Here is an 18,865-nt window from a genome sequence, read left to right as displayed (position 1 = left end):
TAAAGTATTTTTAAAATCATGATACATTGTTTCTTGGTCACAGTTGCACTTTTGATAGTTTACATGTTTTTACATTTCCATGGATGAAATGGAAGCTCCTTAACTGAGCAATCTGCATGGGACATGAATTTCTCTCTCACATACCTGGATTTCAATGGCTTTTAAAAACATCACGGTTACCCACTCAGATCTGTTCCATGCGCTTGGCAAAGACCGATTCAGACCAGTCTGTAAAAACCCTGAAACTAGACAAAAGGAAAAACTATGCCAGAAATGGGAAATTTTTTTCTTGCCTTCTTGCCTTTTGCTTGCACCTGTATATTAAAGATAATTAAAATAATAATTAAATTGTAGTCCAAGAAACTGATAGCACAGCTAGCTACTCTCAATACAGCTGAATGCCATTTTTATTTTTTTATGGTAATCATGTTAGAGTATTTCAGTAGCAGACTGAACTAAAATGTTTACTCATATCTTATGCCATTTTAGTTGTAAGCAACACTTCAGCTGAATAGCATGAGATAGAGTGGAAAAAAAGCAGAATGACTGCTCTTAAACAATGTTCCCCATCTCAGATCACACACACACAAAAAGTTCCTTTTCAGTTTTCAGGTCTCATATACAACACCATGTGAGTAACTGGGATTTTCAAGCAGGTCTTATATCAGCCCTTAAATCACGTCTCCAGAAAAAGCAGCCTGAATGAGTATAATAAGACCAGAAGATTCTGGTCCAATCAACCATTTGGTAAGCCAGGAACTAAAGCCTGCTCTGCAGATCAGACTGAGACAGAGATAAAAGCTCTTCTTTCCCAGCTGAGGACTTTCAAGCTGTACTGAGAAGCGCTAACTATGCTATCAAGCTCTCAGGCTTGTCTTTTATTGGTCTTCAGCTGACTTAGAACAATTCACATCTAAGCTAAAGGTATGTCCCTGTTCTAAACTTTCTCTCTTCCCCCATCAAATGTGTGCAATGAGAGATTTTTAAGGTTATCATGATGATTTTTGAGGCCATGTGTGGAATAGTTTTTTTGTGTGAGAAAATCAAGTTTATGACAGTCTTCTAGTGAAACACAGCAATCAAGTTATGGAAGGTAAAGCCCACAGCTGAAACAGGTAAGAAATGTAAAGTGAGGAACTACAGAGGAACCTTAAAGCTATGATAATATGCAGAGAACCTTTGGGAAATAAGCATGACTGTAATTGTAAAGTACAATTGGAATTATAATTCCAGTTACATTGGAATGTAATTTATTCACACGATATTACATTTCTTTTTTTCCAGTCTCAGCCAAGATCCTCTGAACTTTATTTTTGCACTCCTCTCTTAGTCTGTAATGACTTCTTTATCAAGGGAAGACTAGCTCTAACTATTGCAGCTTTTTTTTTTCTTCCTATGTAACATTTCTAAGACAGGTTCTCCTTTCTCCATCTTTATCTAAAAATCTTACGCAGGCCTTCATCGTGCTGTAGTAGCCATTGGCAGGCTTTAACAAATGAAGTGTTACATCACTGATATTATTCAAAACAGGGTTACAGGAATCACTTTCCTTTCTTATTGCCTTGACTACATCACATATCTTTGCAACTATTACCTGCTCCTCAGTTTGCACTGTATGTCTTGAGAGTAAGGCAAATCTCTTCCAAGTTCTTCACCTCCCTGTATCATCAGTTATTCCTTGAGAGTGCAGTGGTGTCAGTTCCCTCCTTTATCTTGTTCATAACAAAAGGTTTCATATATCTCCCCGTTATCTTAGTTTGTGACAGCATGTGAGAAAGACCCATGGCAAGACTTACACAGGGGTAGGAAGCCAGCTTTCAGATGTGTCTTTAAGGTATTTTTTATGTCATAAGATTGTATTTTCTATTTTGAAATAACCTGGAAAATAGTAAGGAGGACTTCCTATGGTAATAAAGAGTATAGTTCTCACTGTACTCTTCCTACCTGTCTTTACTCGCTTGATTTATCTCCTAGAAGTTCCCTGTGCTCAAACGCCAGCCAGCTGAAATGCAGCCAGCTGACAGAGACTGGGCATTTCTCACTTTGGGAGTAATGAATAGATTTGGTTGTCATACCTGGAGCTTAGATAAGCAAACTGTTTTGGAGATCTGATGGTCAAATTTGATTCAGGGGAAACTTGAGTTCATTATTAAATGGTACATTCAGCATCTTTCACTACTGCAGTTTCTGTAAAATATATCATTATGCTTTTATGCTCTTGATCAAATTTTCCATGCAGTTAAGATCTACCAAAAGATGCCCTCTGCTGTAGGGAACATTACCTTATTATGGCAAAGCCCAAAGGACTTGCTCTATCCCCGTTTTTGTGGTTCCTCCATAGTTCCTCATTTTCTGTTCTTTAGAGTTTTTCCTTCTTCTTCTTCCATATCATTGACCTCAAAAGCCTACATGCTTGAATAGAAGGAGACTCCTGTTTAAATTGGTACTACAAAGCACAGGCAGTAATTAGCAGCTTCTGCACTAAGCAGTAACCTCTGCACTGTGAAACACAATACTTAGCCGCTGACTCATCTGTGAATCTGGCAAAGGAGAAGCTAAGGGCAGCAGGTCAACTAGGACCGTACTATCAGTAGCAAATAACAGTCTTTCTGTGCTGGGTTTTTGCTTTAGTGATTGAAAGGCAGTAGAGAGGATGGGCATGAGGAGCTGAGAGGCCAACAGATCTCCCAAAGTATTCCACAAATGTTTATAAATCAAATTACTGTGAAGGAGGCCTGTCTGCTACACAGCCTTGCAAATAATTGACTCCTCCAGTCCATGGAACAGGGACTGGAATCTTGTCCAAGGAAAGTGCTGAAAGCAACCATCTTGGGTGAACACAGTCAGTGAGCTCAGATCTCCCACATACTTGGCAAATGCTTTTATCAGTAAGTTCCCTGAAAGAGGGGGAAAAAGGATGTCATCAGTGACACTCAGCTTTATCAATACTTAGACAAGTTTCCATGCATACAGATGCTGTTATAAAAAAGTGCTGAATCTGAAGCTGCAGATCCTAATCTGACCTACGTACCTTATTGTACAGAGAGTAGTGTGTTTTAACTCCAACGAAAGGAAGAAAACCCTCAATTAATGGAAAAAACCCATCAGATATGCCCTGCTTTGAAGAAGTTCATACTAGCCAGCCTATGTGGCTGCTTGCTGAATGTGCTCGCTCTCACAAGCACTTTCTGAGCTGCTTAGTTTTTCCTCACTCATCTAACTCAAAGCTCAGATTTGTTGTGATAACTACGTGTATAAGGCTCTGATGGATGATGGATCTTGCCCTCAGCTACAGCCTGACTGTCAGGCAACTACTCTAATGGCTTGTATGCTGAAGATAAATTACACCAGGATAAGAATCTGAAATGGCCAAGAAAAGTGACAAAAAGCCACTTGGAATAGTGGCACAGTTGTAGAGGAAGAGGTATTTTATTTTGGCTCTTCTAACCCACGCATTGCACTGTAAGACCAAGCTCTGGCAACACACTGGGGTGGCACTGGTACTTCCCTTGCACTTTGTTTTTCTTTGGGTTTTTTCAAATGTTCATGTTGGCAACTCTTCTCAGCTATTTGCCTTCTACTACTGGTGCATCGTCTGCACGTTTACATTTTCCACAGTACTGTGTCAAACCTACTGTGAGGCCAGCAGAGCAGCAAACATTGCTGGGCCTGGACCCGCTGCTGGCTGTGGCTCCCCCGCCTCCGAGCCGCTTCCTGAAGTGGCCGGGCGGGACCCGCTTTGGGCTTCTGAAGCAACAGTCACCTCACGGAGGAACCTCTTTTTGGAATGCGGGAGAAACATAAATACTGAAGTACTTCTGTCAAGAAAGAAGCTTGCATCGTTGACACCTGGACATCATCCTCAAACTGGGATGAACCTAATTTTGAACCAACACGCTGAAAACCGCGCTTTAAATGGTCTTCTAGTACTCATTTATTCGCGACGCCCAGCTCCTCCAAGCAGCCCCGCCACCGTCCCGCCTCCACACCCCTCCATCACCCACCCGCCTGGGGCGGCGTGGGCCGGCGCCGACGGGCGAGAGGGCGCACCCCGGGGGCCGCGGCCCCCCACCGCCGCCCGGCGCCCCCCCTCCCGGGCCGGCACGGCGCGCTACACAGCCGTTGGGCCGGGCGGGTCGGGGGTTCGCGCGCGGCGCCGGGCGGGCAGGGAGCGGCGGGGGGCGCCCCACGGACGGGCACGCGCCCGCCCGTCCTCCCGCTGTTCCTAACGGCCAGAGAGGAGCGGCCGCGCTGAGGAGAAAGCGCCGTTCTCCGTTTAGAATCGCGCCCTAGGGTCCCTTCTCCCCGTCCCCCGTCCCCCCCCGCTTCTTTTTCTTTTTTTTGTTTTTCTTAAGGAGTGGGCGTGAGGGAATCGGGGCCGTGCGAGCTGCGAAGCAGCAGTACCAGCTGCATCTGGGGAGCCGCCTGCGTGAGGCAGCGGGAGCAGACGTGATTACTTCAGAATTTATTTAAGGACTGGTGGAAACCACTGCAGCGGCTTCCAGGGGAAGTCCCCACCGAGGAGGAGCGCGCCGAGCTCAGCAGCGCCCGTAGCGACTCCCCCCGCCTCCACCCCCGCCTCTGCCGCGCCCGCCGCCGCCCGCCCTGCGGCGGGGCCGCCCGCCCGGGCTTCGGACAGGGGGAGCGGGACGCTGGCCCGCGCCCGGCGTATGCAAGTGCGTAATATTAATTACACGCCTAGACTATTCAGATTAGAGCATGTTTTGCCACTGCTTTGTCACGGTCGGATTACAGCAGATGATACGTTTTATTACACTGTACATTCGATTAGATGAGGCGTACTGGCGTTTGCCTGAACTCTTCACATGCCAGAATGCAGCAGTTCGCGCTCGTACCGCGCTCAGTACAGGCATCGCCGAACAATCGGCCCGGCCAGGGCTGGGGCAGCACAGCGGCCGGCGGCCCGTGGCGGGGGCTGGCGGCGGCGCCCCCGGGGCGGGGGCGGGGGGCGCAGGCCGGTGCGCAGTGTGCGGCGTGGCGCACGTGCCGTGGGTGACCTGCCGGGGCTGTCCCCGCTCCCAGTGCCGCGACGCCGGCGCCACGGCTTCTCTCTGTACCGCCGAGATCAGGCTCTACACGGTGTCTGGCCAGCCTGTAGGTTCCTTTCTGTAAAGCAGAAAACCGCGTTCGGTTTTCATCACGCAGGCAGTCGTTCGTGCGTGTGGACTTCAGTCACGCACAGTACCGCACTTAGCTTGGCAGGTATTGAAGAACCAGAGATGCCAGATATCGCTCAGTTAAGTTCAAAAAAAAGATGGGAAATAAAGGAAGGATGCTTTTGCCCTGGCCACTCCCCCCGTAATCGCTTGCCTCCAGCTGCAAAGATGCTGTTGCTGGAAAGGGGCTGCTGGAGCTTTAAGAGCCGTCCCCCCCCCCTCCTGCTCCCAACAATGGTCTGAACCGAGCTCTGCTTCCCAAAGCAAAATTTGTAATATGCCATTTTCCCATGGATGCTTCTCCTCCTGGCTGCTGACGAAGTGACCGAAGAAAATGCTGAGGTGCCACGCAGCCAGTCTTGCCGGAGGACGGGTGCAGGGGCTTGGGGTTTCTGGGAGCAACGCCTGTGTCACCATTGCTAGGAAGACGGTCCAGGAGGGCTCGGCTGTGTGAGTCCCCGCTCGAAGCCGGTGGAGACTGCGGTTGTTATTGATCAAGTGAAAGAGCAGACGCCGAAATAAAAGCCACTAGGTACTGAACGTTCTGAGTTAGACATTCCCTTCTTAGCTCCGATACCCTCTGGGAGGTGAGGTGCAAATGCAAAATCTTGCTGTCTGCCTCTTGCTGTAGTACTTGTGTGGTATTTAAATGCATTTCTGTAATGGGAGTTGGGGAATTTCAGACTAAAAGATGTGAAACCAACTTCTTTTTTTTTGGTGCGGTTGAGAGAGATACGAGGCTGGAGGGATGACATAAAGAATAATAGTTGAAATGAGTGCTTTTTTTATGGTACTGTGTTGATCACTGCTCCTGTGTGGAAGGAGTGCAGGATGCTTCTGTTAAAGGTGATATCATAGTTTAAGAGGAGACTGGCAGGTAAGGAGTTAACTAGGAGGAGGAATATGCATGTAATGCAACTCAGACAATAGGAAGGATTTTCCTTATGGAATTACACTGTGCTGCCTAAAGAACAATCTTGCCGAGAACATCTGAGAAGACATAATTGCAGTAAGAAATTATTTTATCAGCCACCGTATCTATTTAACGATGGGGGGGGGGGGGGGGGGGAAGAAGCTTGTAGATGCAAAATATCTGGAATGATCCAATGAAAGGAGTTTTCAAGCTGATGTCACTGTGGACAGGCTAGAACGTATGGTAGTTAGATTTCTACTTCTTTTTCTGCAGCAAAATTACAAGTAACTTGAAATGACTCCTCAACCTTGGTGTGCAAACCAAACATCTGAGTATACAGAAAACACGCTTTTAAAACCAGTTATGGACAGAAAGGTGAGGGAATGAAATTAGATTCACATCTAAGGTGGTAGCCTTCAAGGTGAGCAAAATGAATGCTTGTCCAAGAGCCTTTGTCAGGCAAAAGCCAAGTAGTATTCAGTCTTCTCCTTCCCAGAGCTTGCCCAAGTGAAAGAAGTCCAGCTGGTAAATTTTTCCCAGGCTACATGAGATCATAGAGGTGTTTGTTACAACGTTCACTTAAAAAAAAAAAAAAAAAAAATCCAAGTCTCTTGGACAATTGAAGTAACAGGCAATGTCAAATAGGGTGGGGTCCAATGAGAAGATGAAAACTTTTTTCATTTTCCACCTTTATAGGATAAGTACTACAGAAATTTCAAGTAGTTTTAGAAAAAGTCAGTATTGAGGATGCATGCACTTTTACACCTGGTCCATACATGGTTATCAGCTTCTGTAGATAGAAGGTAATATATGAGAATTGCTATCAATGTAGTTGTTAATGGAGTAGCTGCAGAAAAGGAGATTTATATAACACTTAACCAAGGGTGGGCATATCCTGTGCTGTTTGTTGCAGTTTTTGTGCATTCACTCATCTGGATGCAGAATTTCAAATTGAGCTAATACTGAGTTTACTCTTGATGGAGACATAGTGCAGCTAATGCTATAGATTTGCTGTGACATTTTTTCATACAACCTGAAAAATCTTTAATGCAATGACAATGAACCACATTCTTACCCTCTCTCATAGAACTGATCACTTCAAACAGTTGTTGCATTTTGCCAGGTCAATGTTGTGTGGTTAGAGGAGAAACCTGTTCATGATTTCTCGCAGTACTGTAGCGCTGGTCAAGTCACATCCTGCATGCTCCCTAGTCATGTGTAACATACATTTGTGATTTTTATGCTCCTGTTTGGAGGTAGTGAAATGATAGGATGTTGATAGCTTGCCTATGTTAGTGACTTTTCCAACCATTTACACTGATAACAAACACACTGAAGTCCATGGTAGAATTTCCGTGAATTTATGCAGTTGTTGGATTAGGCTCCATGCAAATGATTGGAGAAAACACTGAACTAGGAACCAATCAACCTGGAATATATTTTGCAGTAGATGGTGTGGCAGATACACAGTGGACAAGGAGAAGAACTTTAATGTGGTGCTTCACAGGCTGCCATTGTGTATGGCTATGATACCTGAGCACCTCAGGTCTAGAGCCACTATTAAAATAAGTGCTTATGCTTTGTTTCAAATTGGAAGACTTCTAAAGTTATTACATTGCCTAAAAGTCTTTTTCTAGGGAGCATGTATGTGCTATGTGGATTTTAAGGGAAGCAGTAATTTGTTAGTATCCTGCTTTTCCTTCAGAACCTCTGAGAGGGTTTGGGCTAGTTGCAAGATGCTACACAGGTTCAGTATTCATTGCATTCTATGAAATTTTTGGGTACTTCATGTGCTCCCTGAGCAAGGGAATTGCTCATGTCTGCTCCATGGCTCCTGATGAATCTAAGAAACAGTGTGTATTAACAGTAAAATGTTGGTGACCTAAAGTAAAACGTATTTCATTGAGGGATTGATTTAGTTACATTCAGAATACTGGGTAAAGTGGTAAACTTTTTACTGCAGAGATACTAAGTTCAATATCAATGGAGCTTTTGTTTTTAAAGAAAGGGAAACATTAAAAACTTATTCTTGTTGACTTAGATCAGTCAAGCACAGCTTTAATTAAGATATATTTTATAGGGCAAGTCAGCCTTTTTCTGGCAAGGGAACACTTTTTTTTTTCTTTGAATAAAGAGGTATATAATACATGTTTAGGTATTAAGCATATGTCACCTTGTTAAACGATTTCCTTCCACTCCTTCCTCTTTTTTTCAGTCCTGGCTGTATGAGAAGTATTGCACAGAATAATGTACTTGTGGGTTTATTCTGTTATCATGGACTTCTGTGGTCTTGAAGATATGGGACAGAATTGTTTAATCTACCACTAGCAGTTACTAACACCCACTGAAAGAAATTCCAGCTCCTGGATGGCTGTGTCCCCTCATATATAACTCAGCATGCCTGCTGTCATCATCTGACAGGGTGAGATGGCAGCCGCTTAGTAGTGGGTTACTTCTTTTGTAGTTATATGACCTGTTCTTCACTTAACCCTGAGGACCAGCATGGTTAATGGTCTTCATTATCTGTTCCCTCTCTACTTCCATTCATCCCCTAACTCCTTTTCTAATTCAGTTTTCTGGGGGCAACAGCCTGCAGTTCTCCTCTAGTGGCACAAAGAGCTGCTTGCTGTGCTAGGTGCATGGTTCGGCACCACTGCTATAATTTAGGGTTTGAGGTACCAAATTAGGAGACTAAAGGTACCAAATTAGGAGACCAAGCTGAATGCCTGAAGTAGTACTCCTTCATCTTTTCCTCCTTATTTCGTGTGTCCAGACGCTTGGTAAAGAAGTGCTTAGTAAACTACTTCAGTGGGAATTGACTCAGTGTCTGCAAAGCTTACTCCTGATAGCTGGTTACAGATTTCTGAGTATACTCAATTCAACACCATGTGTCTTTCTTTTCAGAAGAAAGCAAGCCTGTGTTTCCTGTGTTTCTTGGTTCTTCGGTTTAATCGAGGGTTAGATTGTTTGATTGATTTATTGAATGTTTTTGAGAGGATGATGTTAAGAAAGCTTTTTTTTTTCCTGATGAGAATACGATGTAGTCAGATTTTTATTTCTCATTAATGGCATAGTCAGAAAACTTCCTAAATGTACCAAGCACCTTATTCCTTTATGTATTTTGTAAATATTGTCCTGGTAACAGATTATGACCTTGAACAGGAACAACTTCAACATTGGAATTCTGGGCAAAAATATTTATTTATATTTATTGTCTCTTCCCTTTAGATTCTAGAAGGAGCATATACCACATATACCATATACTACTGCCATACTGTATATATGTGTTCCCCTGCCAAGCTACACTTCAATAGCTTTTCAATCTTTATTCTAGAACCAGTTTTTCATTATTTCCTTTACTGTGATTCACTGGGTAGGTGGAAAAATACAAAGCATTGAAATCTTTCTTCCAACCTTTCTTTAGTTTAAGCAAATTGATCGGTGAGTAAAACCAAAATGTGAGGCCATACAAGTTGCATTACAAGACTTCTCAAACTTTTAAATTTAAAATGTTCTGAGACATGGCATTTTATCATCCAATATAATAGTTTATTTTTGTGTGTTTATTTTCTGACAAAGTATAGTTTCCTACATTTCCAAAAATAGGCACAGAGTTTTGTTGAAATTTGATTGTCTAAAAAGTACGTGTTCATTTCTCATCCTCATGTGGTTATGGTTGGTTTTTTTCATGTCACTCAGAGATTAGGATTTTTAGTGTAAATAGCAATATCTGAAAATGTGGCTATACTTGTAAACCCTTACAACTGAAGTTTATTTTTTATTTTTTAATGACAGTTTTCTTTACTTGGAAGACTTTGACAAAAGTGTATAGATCCCCAAATTCTCCACAAGGCAGGCCATCCCAATTAAATCTTTTAAAAAATTTTTTATGAATGCAATGAGATGAGCCACAATGTGGGGTTTTCTGGGTTTTATTATTATTATTGTTATTTATTTGTTTCAAATTTTTCTCCAGTCTTATTTAAATTATATTAAATTTCAGAATCTCTCTGGTGAATGAGTGAATTCTTTGAATGTAAAGCTTTCTCCAGGCACATGGAATTATTGAGTATGAAAGGGACCTTTGGAGGTCATCTGTGCCAAACCCTTGCCCCGTGCTGGGCCACCTGCAACGTAAGATCAGATTACTCAGTGCAGGTTTGGAAAATAAAAAGAATATTCAGTGATCACTGTAAATTTCTGAAGTTTAAGGCAGATATTTATAGACTCCAGTTTTGGTTATATTTTTTCACATTACCTGAAAATTACAAGACATGTTACCATTGCAGTTAACAATTATGGCAATAAAATTCAAACTTTCTGTTGTAAACCTCAGGGAAGGGATTTTGGTGCTTCATGCACATTGTTGTCTTCACTCATCTTTCCTCTGCTGTTACTGTCAGCTCTGAATTCTTCTTCCCTAATAGGACTCATCAAAGTTATGTCACTGTAATTGCCTTGTAGTAGATGATAGGAATGTATTGATTAGTGAAAGGAATACTACCCTGGGATAACTAAAATCTTAATATAGGAGCTGGCACATGCAGACTGAATTCAGAGATTAAAATATATGCACAGACTCAATGAACATATTGTTGCATCTGACTTTCCGTGTGCACATGGAGTTGAATGAGGAACTAACAGCTTATTACACTGTATAAAACAAATTGAGAAGAGTAGAGGGCTGGAAAACTCCCATCCTGATTGTTGATCTTTTGGGGCTGACTCTGGTTATATAGTTATATGCGGCCAGTTTTATGGCAGGGCAGCAGAATTTCAAAGCATTGGCTGATACAAACAATTAGAAAATATGGAATATCCAAATATCAGTTTATGACTGTATTTGGTCTGCCTGATAGTTTTGGTTTAGAAGATCAAGTCCTATGAGCCTAACCAGTCTTTGAAGCAGTAAGAATGAAAGGCAAAAGGGAAGTTTAGAAATGTCCATTATTTAACCTGCTGAGGTCTGTTCCAGGTAGAATTGATACCTACATGAATTAGTAAGAACTGCGTACTTGAGGCAAATACTTGCCATATATGCATGCATCTGTTATTGCTGTATAGAATGCATCTGACCTGTCTATATGAAAACTGATTCATGCATATATAATGAAATGTATCTGAGATGTATCAAAAGTTCTGCACACTCACAGATCAGCCACAAAAATGCATGTGGCATGGTAGGTCTAAAATGTAATAGAAGTGGGCCTGCCATTAGCCTTATTCTGAGCCTTTAAGAACTGCAGCATTGAATGTGGCTGTGTCTTCCCTATAAATACAATTGAAAAAGCCATGTATTTTTCACAGAAAGAATGACTAATTCTGGTTATTTTACAAGAGAGATCACTTTCAGTGTCTAATGGTTGAAATCCTTCCTGTATAAAATATACTTTCACTTAACACTGATTTATGGTTAGTGAGGCAAGAGTAGGTAGTTACAGTAATTCCTTCTGATTTCAGTGTATGAAATAGTTGATTATATTATATAAGGTTAACAGTTGGACTTGATGGTGTTAAAGGTCTTTTCCAACCTCACTGATTCTCTGCTTCTATGAAACCAGAGTAAAAATTGTTGGGGTTTCGGCATTTTTTTAATCACCAAAATTTGGTTTAAAATTCAAGGCTACATAGAAGGAAAATCAGAAGTTGCTCTCTTTCCCTGTTGGAAATTTAAAAATGTGATTAAAATTACTCAGGTTATGACCACATTAGCAAACAGATCTAACTGTTCATAGCAATACTATTTTATGTTTTAATATGAACCCCTCAGTTTGTTACCATCTGCATTGTGTTGGTGTGGTTCTCTATGTGCTTTTGGTGTGTACAAACTGAATTCCTTTCACCTGTATCTAAACTGGAAGCTTACTTTAAATCTAATGTCCTGACCCCATGTATGAACCCCATTATCATGTGGTTAACCAAAGGTTGTCTAACACGTGCACACACCTTCAGAAGGCTCTGGAAACTTCAAGACCTTGTAACTCCCTGACGTTATTAATTTCCTATATAAAGATCCAGCCGCATATGTGCACTCTATTTGTCCTCAGCTGCCAGTCTTCCACTACTAAATTGTGATCAGGCCGTTTGCTGACAATCTTCCTTTACTTTTGTTGGTTTGAACTCCTCTCTGTGCTTTACCTACCTTAGCTTTTGTTGCAGACTCTCATGATGAACCTCCCTTTTTTCCTTTTTTCTTCCTTTTAAAATTCATCAGATATTCTCATATTTTGATTCCTTCCGGCTGTCAAGCAGAAGATTCATAAAGGTTGCAATAAGGTCCTGGGGAAGTGGCTCTATTCTTGAACATGTGCTGGAAGAAGGCCAGCATTTCTTGGGAACAGTCTTAAATGGTGGCAGCCTCAGGACATTGAAAGCATCCCATCTGCTGGCAGGTATAAGAGTGATAAATGCCAGATAAAATTAAAAAAAAGGAAAAAAAAAAAGAATGCTTTTCTAAAGGCAAGAAGACACAAATCATAGTAAATCAGAACAGCATGACATATGTGTCTTTCACAAAATGCTATAAGAAATTTTTCTTTGGGAGCCCCACAGCAAACCTGCAGTTGTTTGAAATTTTGTTCCTTTTTTCTGGGTTGATGAACTAGGAACACCCTGAGAAATCGAGCTCACTTCAGAATTGTTTCGGGGTTCTTGTTGTTGGCTCCCTCAAAAGATCCATGTGAGGACATGGCCCAGGATTCCGTTTTTCCCTGCTCCTTACTCTTGCAGGTATCAGTGCATCCCTTTCTGGCATGCTCTCCCAGCATTTCTGATCTAGTTTAGGGTAGCATACTGCTTTTCTATATTCACCTCCAGCTGAGGGTGGGAAGGGGAGAGGATGCCTGTGGTTTCAGTGGAATCATGGCATTGATCTCTGAACTGCTGGAAAGCAAGGTACATCATCAGTCTGACTGCAAGAACTGCTGTACCTTCTAAAGGTTCTCCTGGGGTTGTGAGCTATGGCAGAAAACTTCCAAACAGCAACTGCCTACAGCAGGAACTCCTCACCCATTCCCTGCCTTCTCTGAGGTCTTACTCACAGCCCAAGTTTGTTACTTGTGCCGTGTTGGGATAATGTAGCCCAGGCTTTCAAAATAAGCATGCTGCATGGACCACTTCCCTCCCAGAATGCAGCAGCTTAGAGGGAGCAGATGTGGTAATACTGCCATGAACATTCAACTCATGGATTCCATTGCTGCCCCACAACTACCTATATCTATGGCTTCCCACATCCCCATAATGACTACAGAGGAGATTTTCTATCTAGTTTGGATACGAAGTGCTAAGGTAGCAACAGCTCTCTGCACAGAGGTTTCCTTACTTGTTCCTGCACGCACACCACCAGCATGTGTCAAAAATTGCACCACTCTCACTCTGCCGCTTCCTGTGAGCAGTAGTAGTGTCTGCTGTGCTGTTCAGAACATAAACTTGATCTGCATGTGCAGGACATTGGAGGTAATTGGTTGAATGATGCAGGTTCACCCATGAGAATCCCCTGGGGCAAGAGGCATGCCTCATGAATTCATGAAATGTTGATGATCATGAAGCAGGAAAGGATCAGTGACAATCTGAATTGTTTTCTTTGGTCTTGGAGAATGGTTCTTGGAGAACCTTGGTCTCTGGCCACCTGCTGCATACTGAAAAGTTAGGATTAAATTCAGCAAGTGGCAGATGGGCTTGGATGTTTTAGTTATGCCTTTGCTCACTGTGAACTTGACCATCCCAAACTGGTTAGCCATGAGTGGGGTCTGGGTGGAGACACTCAACAGAGCGATGTCCACTTCCCAAGTGAAATGTACTCCCACATTGTTGGAGATTCGTGGAGGCAGGACAGTGGCTCCCCCTGCTGGTAGTCCCACATCTCAAGATATCTGCGGACTCTGGACAAAGTAGTTAGATAAGCAAGAACTCCCCCAAAACTGTTCTGTCTTTGCAGGGAAATTGAAGTGTAGGAGGATGGGTGCTCATTTATTCAAACTGTCTTTCTGCTGATGCAGCTGCAGTTTAGTTACTCCCCATCTGTGGTGCCTCACAGTACACACTGGCCATATTCACAAGAGGAGGTGGTAGGTACCATGAAGGTCTTGCACCATGGAGTGGTGCAAATGCGTTTAAACTTGAAGTTTTTCATGGTGATGGAGGCACTGATGTATTTCTCAGTAAGAAAGGACAATGTAGTGCTTCCTAGTGAAGCCTACAATTTAGGAGGGACAAAGGTTTCTGGAATAGAAAGTTTTGAACCTCATGAGTAATGGAAATATGCAGCATCAGATCGGATAATCCTGGGTAAATAAACCTGACCTAAATATATTTGAGATGTGAGGATCTTCTCTGTATCACTTCAAACTATTAACTGCTTCTCTTGCACCTAATTAATTAAGTGGATAATAGCCAGAAGTAACCTTTACTTTGCCTCCAGTCTAGAAACTTTAGAAACAGGATCAAGACCTACCTGAAACCTCAGTAATGAAGCTATTGCCTGTGAAGGCTATGCAGAAGTAGCTGATAATTCACACTGAAATACCAGTGTTTGGTGCCAGCTTTGCTAGTTACCACATCTGCTAAAAAAGTGAAAATTAAGGATACTAAGTTCTGCCTGAACATTCAGGATACGATCAAGGCCAGCTAATCTTAGTGAAGCTATGTAATTTTCTCAGTAAATCTTAGCAGCAAGCAGTGTTAGCACAAGGATTTCTTGTGACTTAGTGATAGTAGGAGGAGTTGGTTTAAATGAATTAAGTACAGGTGCCTTATCTCTTTTGTTCCCTGGTGTATGTCCTGTCTTTAAGTTACATTCTGTAACAGCTAGATCTTCTGTTTTTCATAAATTCCACTTTTACAAGTTTCATTTCCCTACTTTGGAAAGCAGCCCAGATTTATGACTATGTAGAGCTAATCCGTAATAGTATTGAGACTGAAATGGTGAGAATGTTACCTGATGCCGCCTTGGGCATAGTGATCACAAAATGATCGAGTTTATGATTCTGGAGAAGTAAGGAGAGAAGGTCAGCAGGACTGCTACCTTGGACTTCTGGAGGGCAGTTTGGCTTGTTTAGGAGCCTGGTTGGCAGAGTCCCTTGGGAGGTAGCCCTGAAGGGCAAAGGAGTCCAGGAAGGCTGGACATTCTTCAAGAAGGGAATCTTAAAGGTGCCAGGAGCAGGATGTCCCTATGTGCTGAGAGATGAGCCTGGCATGAGATGAGAGAATGGCAGCCTGGCTGAATAGAGAGCTTTGCCTGGAACTCTGGAAAGAAAGGAGAGTTTATGACCTTTGGAAGAAGGAGCAGGCAACTCAGGAGGACTATAAGGATGTCATGAGGTTATGGAAGGATAAAATTGGAAGGGCCAGAGCCCACCTAGAACTTAATCTGGCTACTGCCATAAAAGACAATAGAAATGTCTCTATAAATTCATTAGCAACAGAAGGAGGGCTAAAGAGTATCTCTATCCTTTATTGGATACGGGGAAACACAGTGAAAAAGGATGAGGAAAAGGCTGAGGTACTTAATACATTCTTTGCCTCAGTCTTTAATAGTAAGACCAGTTGTTGTCTGGGTACAGAGCCCCTTGAGCTGGAAGACAAGGATGGGTAGCAGGATGAAACCTGCATAGTCAAGGGGGCCAGTCAGCGACCTGCAACACCAGTTAGACACACACAAGTCTATGGGGCCAGATGGGATCCACCCAAGTGTACTACTGAGGGACCTGGAAGAATTGCTCACCAAACCACTTCTAGTCATTTATCAGGAGTCCTGTCTTAACTGGGGAGGTCCCAGTTGACTGGAAATTAGCAAATGTGATGTCTGTCTACAAGAAGGGCTGGAAGAAGGTTCTGGGGAACTACGTGCTTGTCAGTCTGACCTCAGTGCTGGGGAAGGTTATGGAGTGATCATCCTAAATGCCATCACATGGCATGTACAGGACAATCAGGCCCAGTCATCATGGGTTTATGAAAGGCAGGTCCTGCTTGACAAACCTGATCTCATTCTCTTGCAAGGTGATCTTAATGGATGAGGGAAAGGCTGAGGATGTGTCTACCTAAACTTCAGTGAAGCCTTTGACTCTGTTTCCCACAGCATTCTCCTGGAGTAACTGGCCACTCATGGCTTGGGTGGGCGTACTCTTTGCTGGGTAAAGAACTGGCTGCACGTCGAGCCCAAAGGGTGGTGGTGAATGGAGTTACATCCAACTGGCGGCACGAACAAGTGGTGTTCCCCAGGGCTCAATATTGGGGCCAGCTCTGTTTATATGTCTCTGTCAGTAATCTGGATGAGGGTACTGAGTGCACCCTCAGTAAGTTTGCAGATGACACCAAGTTGGGTGGGAGTGTTGATCTGCTTGAGGGTGTGAAGGCTCTTCAGAGGGGTCTGGACAGGCTGGATCAGCGAGCCTAGGCCAGTTGTATGAGGTTCAGCAAGGCAAAGTGACGGGTCCTGCTCTTGGGTCGCAACCCCGTGCAACACTACAGGCTTGGGGAAGGGTGGCTGGAAAGCTGCCTGGTGGAAAAGGACCTTGGGGTGTTGGCTGACAGCCGACTGAATATGAGCTGGCAGTGTGCCCAGGTGGCCAAGAAGACCAACATGATCCTGGCTTGTATCTGAAACCGTGTGACCAGCAGGACTTGGGAAGTGATTGCTCCCCCGTACTTGGCACTGGTGAGGCCGCACCTCAAATAGTGTGTTCAGTTTTGGGCCTCTCACTACAAGAAGGACATTGAGGTGCTAGAGCGTGTGCAAAGAAGAGCAACGAAACTGGTGAAGGGTCTAGAGAACAAGCCCTATGAGGCGTGGCTGAGGGAACTGGGATTGTTTAGTTTGGAGAAAAGGAGGCTCAGGAAGGACCTTATTGCTCTCTACAGCTGCCTGAAAGGAGGTTTAGCAAGATGGGGGTAGGTCTCTTCTCCTAAGTAACAAGAATAGGACAAGAGGAGATGGCCTGAACTTTTGCCAGGGGAGGTTTAGACTGGGTATTAGTTCACCGGAACAGTTGTCAAGCATTGGAACAGGCTGCCCAGGGATGTGGTTGAGTCACCATTTAAAATATGTGTGGATGTGGCACCTAGAGACATGGTTTAGTGGTGGACTTGGCAATGGCAGGTTAACGGTTGGACCTGATGATCTTAAGGTCTTTTCCAACCTAAACTACTCTATGATCCTGTGATTCTATGATGGCACTCTCAACAGTGCAGGTGTGTCAACCACATGTATTGTAGACAGAGTTCATGTCTGGAAGGTCCACAACAAACTCCTAAGTAAAATATTTTTAACTTCCAGTAGATGAACCAAAAGCACCTTGATCCCACTTGTTGGGACAAAAGGCTTTCAATAGTTACTACAAGAACAGAATTTCCAGAAATTAACTCTTAATTATTTATAAAGTTGTCTGCTGTACTTCTAGTCATACTAGAAAGACAATTTCTGATTCTTTGGGTGACTGTCATTGGGTAGACATCATCTATTATTAACACAGTCTTTTTATTTTTTTAAAAAAGTCTGAGCTTTGAGATCTGTCATGTCTTTGGTTGGTTTTTTGGATTTTTTTTTTTCCCATCTGCTGGACCCAGTATTTCACAGCATAAGCTTCTCCACATGCATGAACTGAGATTTAGAGATTTATGTAAGAAGCTTTATAATCAAAGAATTTGACTAGATATTATTTACTCTTCTCATGACTTCTTTTAGGAAACCACAGTGATTCTTTCCTTGGTAATACAGTTTGCACAAGATATCACAGGGATGGTAATTAGAAGAGAGTTTCTAGTTCTTGACCTCTTACTAAACGAGCTCACTGGAGAATAATTTCCCGAGGGTGGGAATAACTAAACAGAAAAATAGATTAACCTGGTATTGTTAAGGCAGTATGATACTGGATCAATGGTTAGCCTGAGCTGTACTGTAGAAATGCCTAGAGCAGGAAAAAATCTGGCAATTAATGGCAGCTATTGGTGTCAATACCAACAATTCAACAATGACATTAAGTGAGGGGAGAAAAACAGTGATAAAGGAGAGTACAATTGCAGAGGAGGTATTTGCTGTCATTTTAAGAGAGCATTTTTTGCAAAGCTGTTAATTTAAAATATTCTTTTACCTGCCATCTCCTTCCAGGCATTCTTCTCTCACTTTGGGAAGCACATTCAGTCTTTACTGTGTGGAATTAGTCACTGTATTTAATCCCTCTCTATCGACCATCTGATTAACATTCAAAGCACAAAGTTGAAAGAGGGAACAATGCAATAATCTACTACTGTGTCCATGTGACAGTTAATTCCTCTTATGAAGTCCCCTCAAACATTTTTCTACTGAAGAGCTTTTCCTTGATTTGTTTTTTTTTTTAAAGAAATGATGTGTGAAGTGATGCCAACGATAAACGAGGACACCCCGATGAGTCAACGGGGGTCCCAAAGCAGCGGCTCGGACTCGGATTCTCACTTTGAGCAGCTGATGGTGAACATGCTGGATGAAAGGGACCGTCTCCTTGATACTCTTCGGGAGACACAGGAAAGCTTGTCACTTGCACAGCAACGCCTACAGGATGTCATCTACGACAGAGACTCCCTCCAGCGACAGCTTAACTCAGCACTGCCTCAGGTATGCAATTTATCAAGATTTTTTTTTAGGTTCACCAGTTTTCTGCTTAATGTCACTTACTTTAACCCTAATCAGTATTTATTCCTTGAGGCCCAAATTCTGCTCCCATTGAGGTCGGCTGCAGATCTCCTATCAGTTTAATAGTAACCTGGTTTGACCTTTTGGGGACCTGTCTTCTCTTAAAAGTTG

At 42.9% G+C, this 18,865-nt stretch overlaps 1 protein-coding gene across 10 annotated transcripts in view; it reads left to right on the top strand.

The window, feature by feature from the left end:
- Positions 1 to 439: 439 nt before the first annotated feature.
- PPFIA2 (PTPRF interacting protein alpha 2) overlaps positions 440 to 18,865 on the top strand; it is a 356,002-nt gene continuing 337,576 nt past the window's right edge. For 8 of the 10 annotated variants that reach the window (XM_080393253.1, XM_080393250.1, XM_080393248.1 and 5 more), the window contains exons 1-2: positions 440 to 5,709; positions 18,426 to 18,676. In XM_080393253.1, coding sequence (XP_080249379.1) covers positions 18,428 to 18,676 — 249 coding nt within the window. In that variant the 5' untranslated portion in view covers positions 440 to 5,709; positions 18,426 to 18,427. Of the gene's footprint in view, positions 5,765 to 11,154; positions 18,677 to 18,865 lie in introns of those variants that run through there. The other 2 variants (XM_080393247.1, XM_080393245.1) reach the window with 2 other exon arrangements.

This window comes from Falco punctatus (assembly GCF_963210335.1).
Source record: "Falco punctatus genome assembly, chromosome: 6".
Lineage (NCBI taxonomy): Eukaryota > Metazoa > Chordata > Aves > Falconiformes > Falconidae > Falco > Falco punctatus.
Note: the sequence above shows the minus strand (reverse complement) of the source record. Positions and strands in the feature narration are given on the sequence as shown.